We start from the raw sequence: 10,491 nt of genomic DNA on the forward strand, positions 1-10,491 counted from the left end.
TCAGGTAGATGTGCCATGAAGCCTGTACAGTTGAAAAACAAATACATTTTGAAAAACAGTATTGGTGAGCATGTAATTTAACTATATCAATGAAGCTGAAATTATTATGTACATGACGACTTGGAAAATAAATGTGGTCGATTATTTTAAAAGTATAAATTTGTGTGCCATTAACATAGAAGCAATTAACTAAAATCAAAATTTTGCATATTATGTGCCATTAAATATGATAAGCAATTCAACATAACCTATCGTTATCTATGCTTCCGACTAATATAAAAATCTTTTACAAAGTCATTTTACGATCTCAGTTACATAAGCTTAATAATGACCAATAACATGTGGATAGTTTTTGTATGTCAATATTTACAAACAAAATGGAATGATCATTTTTTTTTCAAAACTTCATTATTGATTTTGGCATATTTGACATAACGTCATTATTGATTTTGACATATTTAACAAAATTCGTTACATTTATGGCATATTCGACAACTTCATTATTGATTTTGTAATTTTTGTTTTGCAATAAAGTAAAAAATTTGTAAATTACGTACATGTAATTCATAAATTCTAAATGTACAAAATCCTTATTTCTAAACGTAGTGTTAAAGTTACTACAAACATGTCGAAGGCAGTGCCGATGATATCCAACAAATTGGAGCGAGGGATTCAACCAATGCCGCCTCACAGCAGCTAAAATACTCTCAGCTCGATCGGATATCAAAGTCACTCCCTGTCGGTCCATGACAATATGTTCCTTGATATTTGAAATGAAGAACGACCAAGACTCCAAACTCTCCTTGTCGACAACAGCAAATGCAAGCGGTAGTACTTTGCCATTGGCGGTGACAATCGTTGCTACAAGCAACACACCAGTGTATTTCCCGTATAAGAATGTACCATCTATGGTTATAACAGGCCTACAATGTCTGAATCCATCGATGACGGGTTTGAAAGACCAAAAAACAAAGTGGAAGACGGGCATAATGGTTGTATTTCCGGTATATCTATGCTTCCATTGCACGATGGTGCCAGGATTAGATGTTTGTAATGCATACATGAATTTAGGCAACATCATATATGATTCATCCCAATCTCCGAATACCATTCGAATTGCCTTTGCCCTTGCATGCCACGCCTTCTTGTAATGTATAGTATAGTTCATGGATTTTTTTATGTCTTCGATGACATTCTTAATGGGCATATCAGGTTCGTTCTGCATACAACAATACCTATGAGTCAAATTATTTTGGTGTGAACACTTTAAAGACACAATTTTGGTGTGAACACTTTAAATAAACAATGTGTATATAAATGTAAAAATTTATTTTGTATACTCACCGCAACTTGTCCCAAAAGATGAGAAGCAATGTAACTGGAGCTAATATTTGTGTGGTCCCTGTTCGTTCGTGGGTATAAACAATGGTGAGGACCCCTATACTGCTTTATTTCAAAAAGCCCATGTCTCTTACTAAGAGATGCACGCAACCACCATCTACAGTCGTGCTTGCAAGCACACACCCAAACGTCTCGCTTGGAGGTTACGACTTTGTACTCTCGATTATTTGTTGCATGGTACAATTTCACAGCATGTACGAGTTGCTTCTTATCAACGAAAACCATCCCTTTGTCCAACTCTGGATTTTCAGCATTCCAGATTCGGTTACGGGGAACGACATCGCGGTTACTAATGTCAAAATCACCACCCATGTGAATGTTTTCAAAGAAAGGGATTTCAGGTCTAGGTGGAATGGGGGCATTCTGAATATCAACGGGAGCGTCGACATCATCTTCTTCATCATCATCATCATCTGATCCGCCCAATAAATTTTCTTCATCACACATTTCATTCTCATCATTGTCTAGGGCGACATCAGGACCGTACATGTCACTGTCAGCAAACTGCACAAAATTAACTGTTTCAGCCATATTACCAGCAACTTCAACTGGAGTCGTATGATGGCTATAGGTGGGCACATCTTGGGTGTTATTGTGAAATTCAGTCTCGTATCCACCATGTGAACTTGATTCTCCACCATGGCCATGAAATGTCTGTTGTGTGTAGCCAGCTGCATAACATTCATTTGATTCATACATAGGAGACTGAAATGCTGTCGTGTCAACCCCATGTGTCAGCAATGTAGTGAACGGATGCGAATCCATCTGTGTTACATTCGGAAGATTCTGTACAACCTCTTTCTGAATGTACACTTCCAAACAATTTGGTGGTTCGAAATTTCCACCGATACTTAAAACGGTGTTCAACGCCTCATCGTCATTTATCGGTAATATTTTGTATTTGCTGGTTGCTTGCCACTGGCGATAAGGATATCTACATTTGAAGATCAATCGGACTGTTTCCCCGTAACTTGCGACCTTGGACATAAACATCTCCTCCAAATTGCCAAGTGTAGTGCCAAGTTGCACCATATATATCCCTTTCGGCTCAGCATCATATGACACACCTTCATCGGGATCCCGAATTATGTTTCCCCCCCAGTAAAAGATAATTGGAACAGTTGCCATATACTTGCTTCAATAAAACAATAAATATTAAAATATCAACAATATACATATATCGAATTGTACTTGTAAAATAAACATTAAAATTTGCAGAAGCCACAAATAAAAGCAACCCTCTAATTTTTTATCAATTTATATTTTCCAGGGTTGAAGGAACTGTAGAGGTGAAACATTAATTCAATTTGTATTTTGTGAACTATATATTTGTGTCTCAACTTGATTATTACTGTTTATTTTCTCATTTTTTTCACTTATTTTTATTCGTAAAACAGAACAGCTGAGATGTCATCTATACGTGGAGTTATATTTTGTGTCTCATTTACTTCCTATGTGAAGACTCTTATCTTTTCAACGTGAATGTTCTTTGTTGTCATTGCTCTATTGTCTTAATCTAAAAAACACATAACAAGAAGTATACTTGTTGTCTTAATTCTTTCGAATTAGTGGCGAAAAATAAAATAGGTTGAGAGATATTTAGTAGAGGGTGACGCGATTGATTTGGACAATATAAAATACAGGGTGCAAACATTGAGAGAGATTTTTTTAACCTGGTGATGTAATTGTTCAGATTTATGGAAAATATAAGTTAATTTGATTTGCTCCAACTTGTGCCATTACGGACCTTAATGACAAAGTTATTTCCTATGTGAACTAGTAACCCTCGTCCATTTTGTAGAGGGCATAGAGGCTTTCTTATAAAATTAAAACAACAAACTGATTTTGGATCATTTTGGATTGTTCTGAAAAGTAAGAAAAAAATAAAATTTATTTACTCCTTTTTTTTTCTTACACATACAAAAACAAAAAAATAATTACAAAGATAATTTATAATGGCCAAAAATTAGAGATAATTAAATTGAAGTTGGTGGTTAAATGTATGGACTACATTTTGGATAGTTATCCATGTGAATCTATCGGGCCATCCGTACCAATTATTTAGTATTACAAAACACATGCTTACCCATCAAAGTGCCAATTTTTTTTTCCCTTCTTACGTACGAAATTGCTATGGACTATTAATTAAAATAATTTATTACTCTTTTCATGCATATATGTCTGCACACCTCTATGGACAGAATAATTATGATATTTGCTTCCGCCAACCCCTAATTTTGTAAATCTATTTAAGTGGCCTTCAGTAATCTTAGGATTACTGGCCGGTCATACCTATAGTAGCAGGTTTGGGTCGTGATAGAGTGGTATCAGAGCACGAGTTATACCGTACACATGAGTCCATATAAGCTACAAGATGTCCTAGAAAGAATTAGGGGCATTACATCAGCATGTGTTAGTGTATGTGAAATTATACGACATGTCTGAAACAATTAGACATGAAATGAAATTGAGCATTGTCAAAACTATAAACGAGCTATTTGCCTATGTTTATTACTGCTCTATTTACCTATAGCAAATGGAGAGAACAAGAAGTGATGATGTGATTGAATCCTTTGATGCCAGAATGGAAAGAATGTTAGAAGGTTTAATCGAGTCCATGAGATAACAACAGAGACAACAACTACCTCTTTCGCCTTCTTCAGTGCAAGTGGAACTGATAATTAATGACATTATCGGGTTGACTCAGAAATTTAACAAGATGAAACCTCTGACTTTTCTAGGTGTTATTGAGCCACTGAAAGTTGAAACCTGGATACTAGAAACTGAAAAATTATTTGAAGCGTTTCCATGTTGGATCATTTTGGATCGTTGTGAAAAGTAAGAAAACTTGATTTTGGATCATTTTGGATCGTTCTGAAAAGTAAGAAAAAAATTAAATTTATTTACTCCTTTTTTTTCTTACACATACAAAAACAAAAAAATAATTACACAAATAATTTATAACGGCCAAAAATTACCGATAATTAAATTGAAGTTGGTGGTTAAATGTATGGACTACATTTTGGATAGTTATCCATGTGAATCTATCGGGCCATCCGTACCAATTATTTGGTATTACAAAACACATGCTTACCCATCAAAGTGCCAATTTTTTTTTTCCCCTTCTTACGTACGAAATTGCTATGGACTATAAATTAAAATAATTTATTACTCTTTTCATGCATATATTGTAACTACTCTAAATTTATTCCAAAGTAGATTTTCCTTTTCAATGGTAGTGGACAATCACAAAGTGAAAAAGACGATAAGTCAGTTCGTTCAATACCCATTTCAAAAACTTTTTCAAATTTTCTTCAGTTTTCTCATAAAATTTTAATTTGTACTAGAATACTATTATATGTATTACAAATTCAGCTCATTAAATGTTTTAATCATATTTTGGCTGCCTGACCCCAAATATAGTGAAATAAACCAAACGAAATTAAACCAAATTTTTTTTTTTTAAATCAAATACAGTCAAATTTAAATATTTTCAGAAACCAATAAAAATATTTCTTTTTCAATAAAATAGAGTCAAAATTAAATATTTTGATCAACCAATAAAAATATTTCTTTTTAATAAAATAGAGTCAAAATTAAATATTTTGAGAAACCAATAAAAATATTTCTTTTTAATCAAATAGAGTCAAAATTAAATATTTCAGAGAACATGATCTTTTATTTGAGAGAACATGATCTTTTCATGGAGAGAAATTAAATATCTTTTTAATCAAAGACATTCAAAATTAAATATTTTTTTGTTTAATAATTATATTTTGTAGAAATTAGACATTAACAATTTCTGAACCATAATTTGATTCAAAAAATGTAGACATTTTGATTCACAAGCATAATTTCAAAATTCCAATTTCTGATTTCAAATTTCAACATATAGACATTTCATAATTCCAATTCAACAATTCTCAATTACATGAATTTCGTAATATGACATTAACAATTACGAATTAAATGAATTACAATTTTTACTATTTTTATTCTTAATTAAACAAAATTACTTTTAAAACCATAATTTGAAACCCTAATTTCCTTTTAATTCCTGTTAACAAGCAAAAAAAAAAAAAAAAACTCACAAGCATCATTTCAAAATTCCATTTTCTGATTTCAAATTTCAAATTTCAAAATATAGACATTTCATAATTTCAAATCAACAATTCTCAAATACATGAATTTCATAATATGACATTACAAATTATCAATTATATGAATTTCAGATTTTTTTAATCGCAATTCTTAATTAAAAAAATTACTTTTAAAACCCTAATTTCCTTTTAATTCCTCTTCACAAGCAAAAAAAAAACAATTTCCAATTCAACAAATGTACGTTGGTTTATTCAATATTCAAAATATAGACATTTTGATTCACAAGCATAATTTCAAAATTCTAATTCCTGATTTCAAATTTAAAAATATAAACATTTCGTCATTTCAATTCTCAATTCTCAATTCTCAATTATATGAATTTCATAATATCACATTAACAATTATCAATTATATAAATTGATGATTTATGAATTTCATCATTCCAAATTTCAATTCTCAATTCTCAATTCTCATATTTATGATTTATTTAACAAATTCAAAAAATTCCAAACCCGATTTATGATTCAAAAGCATAAAAATTCAAATGCATTACAACACTTAATAATGTGAACCCTAAAATGACATCCTAATTTGAACAATCCTAATAATGTGAACAATCTGATATCGAACCCTAATTTCATCACCACAACCACACGGACAAAGCATAAACATTCAATTCTCAATTCTCAATTCTCAATTCTCAATTATATGAATTTCATAATATCACATTAACAATTATCAATTATATGAATTGATGATTTATGAATTTCATCATTCCAAATTTCAATTCTCAATTCTCAATTCTCATATTTATGATTTATTTAACAAATTCAAAAAATTCCAAACCCGATTTATGATTCAAAAGCATAAAAATTCAAATGCATTACAACACTTAATAATGTGAACCCTAAAATGACATCCTAATTTGAACAATCCTAATAATGTGAACAATCTGATATCGAACCCTAATTTCATCACCACAACCACACGGACAAAGCATAAACATTCAATTCTCAATTCTCAATTCTCAATTCTCAATTATATGAATTTCATAATATCACATTAACAATTATCAATTATATGAATTGATGATTTATGAATTTAATCATTCCAAATTTCAATTCTCAATTCTCATATTTATGATTTATTTAACAAATTCAAAAAATTCCAAACCCGATTTATGATTCAAAAGCATAAAAATTCAAATGCATTACAACACTTAATAATGTGAACCCTAAAATGACATCCTAATTTGAACAATCCTAATAATGTGAACAATCTGATATCGAACCCTAATTTCATCACAACAACCACACGGACAAAGCATAAACATTCATAACCATATTCAATTTCATAACCACAATGATAAAAACCCTAACATTGACAGAAAAATACATTTAATAATTCCAAAAAATTCAAATACATTTAAAAACCCTAACATTGACAGAAAAACCCTAACCCGTATGCCAAAAAATTCCAAACCCTAATTTCATAACCACAATGATAAAAACCCTAACACATTTAAGAATTCACATGTAAAACCCTAACATTGACAGAAAAATAACACATTTACAAACACAAAAACTAAATACATAAAATTAGGGTTAATGTCATACCACGGAGAGAGAGAGAGAGCACAGACAGAGAGCGAGAGCGAGCTGAGATGGAGGAGCGAGAGCTGAGAGAGAGAGAGCGAGCGAGAGCAGAGAGCGAGCGAGAGCAGAGAGCAGAGAGCAGAGAGCGAGAGTGAGAGTGAAAAACCTAAGTCTGAAAATCTGAAAAACGTATGCAAATGAGAGGGGGGGTTCGTTCGTATATATGAGGACTTTAAAAACGCTGATCGAAAAAGCGTTTTCATTTAACTGAAATCGCTATTAGCAATAGCGTTTTTAAATTTGAACTGAAATCGCTATTAGAGATAGCGTTTTTTCGGGAAAATTTTTTTGTTAAAATCGCTATTAGAAATAGCGTTTTTTAGGAAATTTGTAAAAAGCGCTGTTAAGAAAAGCGTTTTTATGGGGACAAAAACTAAAGCTAGAAGCGCTATTTGTAACAGCGACTTCTTAATTAAAGTCGCTATTTGTAATAGCGATTTTCCTGTTCATCTAATTTTACGCTCCTAACAGTAAAAGCGCGAATAGTAATGGTGCTTTAACTTAGTTTTGGAATTCCGCCAGGAGTTGGCCTAGTTTTGGAAATACAATGGAAAAAGGGCTTATATTGGGAAAAGCCTCCTGTGCAAACGTTTGGGGCTAATGGAGCGTTCAGATTTTAATTTGAGGGGTTTGTGATTTGTCAATTTTAATTGATTTTTTAATTTCTTTTAAAAAGGTATATATAAAAATAAAAATAAAAAGGTCATAGGATGGAATGTTTTATTTTTTATTTTTTACTATTCTAACTAGGGTAAATTACATTTACCTCCCTGAGATTTCTGATAAATACAGAGACCTCTCATGTGGTTTGAATAATTACAGTTACTTCCCCTACTTTACCTAACAATGTCAAAATTCCCCCAATCCGCTAATTTTACACAAACGACGTTACTTGATTATACAAAATGACCATATTGCCCTTTCATTTTAATACAAAAAGACCAAAATACCCTTTAATTCCTATATCTCTCGTACATATCTCACTAACATCATGCTCTGTCCCCATCTCTCTTTCATCTTACCTTATCTCTCCTACCTATAATCTCTCCAACCAATACAACTGCCTCCGGCGATCCCAAAGCCCACCGGCGATTATTCTCCTCAATAGCTTGTGCAAAAATTAGTATATACTTTCAATTTCTTCCATTCTAGTTCTAGGGTTTTGAAGCTCCTATACCAGTTAGGGTTTTCAGAGAGAGAGAGAAATGGTTAGCCACCGACAACTTCCTCCTCTGCAACGACTGCGACTAGGACGCCCACAGCAGCTGCTTCGTCTCTGCCTCACACGATCGCAACCCTGTCGAGGGTCTCTCAGCATCTCCCTCTCCTCTCGAGCTCGCTTCAGCTTGGGGTGTCGTCTCCGCCTCCTCCTCCAATATTGAAGCTGCCGCCGCCGCGCTAGGCCGTTTCTCCTCCGACGACAACGAACCTTCCCTCAAAATAGTGGGCTTTTGGGTTTAGTTTCTTGTTCTATTTTTTTCTGGAGAATCTCTGTTTGTGTAAATGCAAAGGAAGCCAGAGACCCATCTGGTGGTTCGGTGTTGGTAATGATTTGACCTTTTTGGCGACCTTTTCTGGGTTTTTTTTTTTTTTCTAAAGATTTCTCAACACATACATTAATTTCGAGAATTACCCAGGTGAGAAATCACTCATGTTTACTCTGTTTCACTTCTTCAAATTCATTATGAGTACATATATATATATATATATATATAAGTTTTGTTCATGATTGAATTAGAAAAAGGTCAAGACTTTGATCATTCAAATGGGGAACATGGGTATGGAAGAGTCAAGCTAAATTCAGAGAGAAGACTCGGAAGAGGGGGAAAATGAGGCGGTGCGGGAGGAAGACATAACGAGAACTCTGCTGTGGAGAAAACAGATCACAATCAGAGGAATTATAGCAAGCTTACTGATTGGGATAAGTAATTATAAGGAAAGGTCACCTGTGTGTATACATATATATAATGAGTGAGAAATCTTTATATGTATACATAAATATCTTATATATATGTATACATATATAAGAAGGTGAATTAGAAGGCAGGACAGGAGTAGAATGGTGAATTAGAAGGCAGTGAGGCTGTAGAAAGATGAATTAGAACGCAGTGAGGGTATTTTGGACATTTCATAATTTATAATGAGTGACATCAGCACTTTCTGTTAGATCTTCTAACGGCAGTCACATTTTGGGAGAATCTTAACATTGTCAGGTAAAGTAGGGGAGGTTACTGTAATTATTCAAACCACAGGGGAGGTCCCTGTATTTGTCAGAAACCTCTAGGGAGGTAAATGTAATTTACCCTTCTAACTAAGAAAATATGTGGTAGCTCAAAAATGTTGGGCTCAAATTGCTTGAAGGCACCTTCTTTTCTTTTTTCCTTTCCTTTCCCCCTCTGTTTGCTCTCTAAAATAGACCAAAGAAAGAGAAAAGAAAGAGAGAAGGAGTGAAGAAGAAAATAAAAGAGGGGGAACACAAAGAGAGAGAGAGAGAGATCTATACACAAATTTATGTGTGTATACACAGATCTGTATATACACACAAAGGAAGATCGTGATGGGTTTGCGATGGTGATGGCGGCGACGGTGGGTGGAGGTATGGATGTGCGCGGTGCGAGTCGGTGTGGTTTAAAAGAAAAATATAAACTGTACGGCGGGTGGCAGATTGATAAAAGTATCATTAGAAATTGCCATTTTTCTTATTAAAAACCGTCGGTTCGATTGGCAAATAATGGCAGATTTGCAGTTTATAAAAACTATAATTCAAATTATAAAACTTGAATTAAAAAGTAAAAAGATCTAATTTATAAATTAACTAATATAGCAAACTAGTAAACTAAAAATCTAACAAAATAATATTGAAGAATAAGAATTAAGTCTAACCTCAAGAATTTTAAAACCAAACTAATGGGCTTAAATCAAAGATATAAATAAAAAAACCTAACTTATAAATTAACTAAAATCATCAAAATTAAAATAGATATCTATTTATCTAATACATTGATAAACTAATAAACTAAAAATCCCACAATCCAAACAAATTATACAATAACAATCTAGTGGAATCCCAATCTTTGGTTCTTCCATTCAAAAATGCAATAGCACCATCATTAGAGCTTGCATGTGCATATATAGCATGATTCTTCTTCTTTTTCAGATACTTTTTTTTTTGGTTCATAAAATTTGTTTGGTGTTTTAGTGGGTGCTACAATTGGGTCCCCCGAGTGAAATCATCTTCACCTGATATTCTAGAATGATTACGAATCATTTGATCCAGCACACAAAACAAAGAGGAAAAATAAGCAGAGCATTCTTTTTTCCAAAAAAGTAGAGA

The 10,491-nt window shown here is 32.8% G+C and overlaps 1 protein-coding gene across 1 annotated transcript; it reads right to left on the bottom strand.

Annotated features, from left to right (window-relative positions):
- LOC145795725 (uncharacterized) lies at positions 1-2,433 on the bottom strand. Its single transcript, XM_082880597.1, has 3 exons — positions 1,345-2,433; positions 558-1,219; positions 1-22 (listed from the first exon to the last, which is right to left on the bottom strand). The coding sequence occupies exons 1-3, from the start codon at positions 2,431-2,433 to the stop codon at positions 1-3; spliced, it is 1,773 nt and encodes a 590-aa protein (XP_082736723.1).
- Between the last annotated feature and the right edge of the window lie 8,058 nt (positions 2,434-10,491).

This window comes from Camellia sinensis, chromosome 7 (genome assembly GCF_055761805.1).
Source record: "Camellia sinensis isolate YWXY chromosome 7, ASM5576180v1, whole genome shotgun sequence".
NCBI classification, from domain to species: Eukaryota; Viridiplantae; Streptophyta; class Magnoliopsida; order Ericales; family Theaceae; genus Camellia; species Camellia sinensis.

What these genes read in the sequence shown, in the direction of transcription:
- LOC145795725 (XM_082880597.1), bottom strand. Translation starts at nt 2,433, where the DNA reads ATGGTGCAACTTGGCACTACACTTGGCAATTTGGAGGAGATGTTTATG. An exon ending in ATCTTTTGGGACAAGTTGCG is followed by an intron (nt 1,220 to 1,344) that starts GTGAGTATACAA and finishes TGTTGTATGCAG; the next exon opens with AACGAACCTGATATGCCCAT. An exon ending in TTAGAATTTATGAATTACAT is followed by an intron (nt 23 to 557) that starts GTACGTAATTTA and finishes TCAACTGTACAG; the next exon opens with GCTTCATGGCACATCTACCT.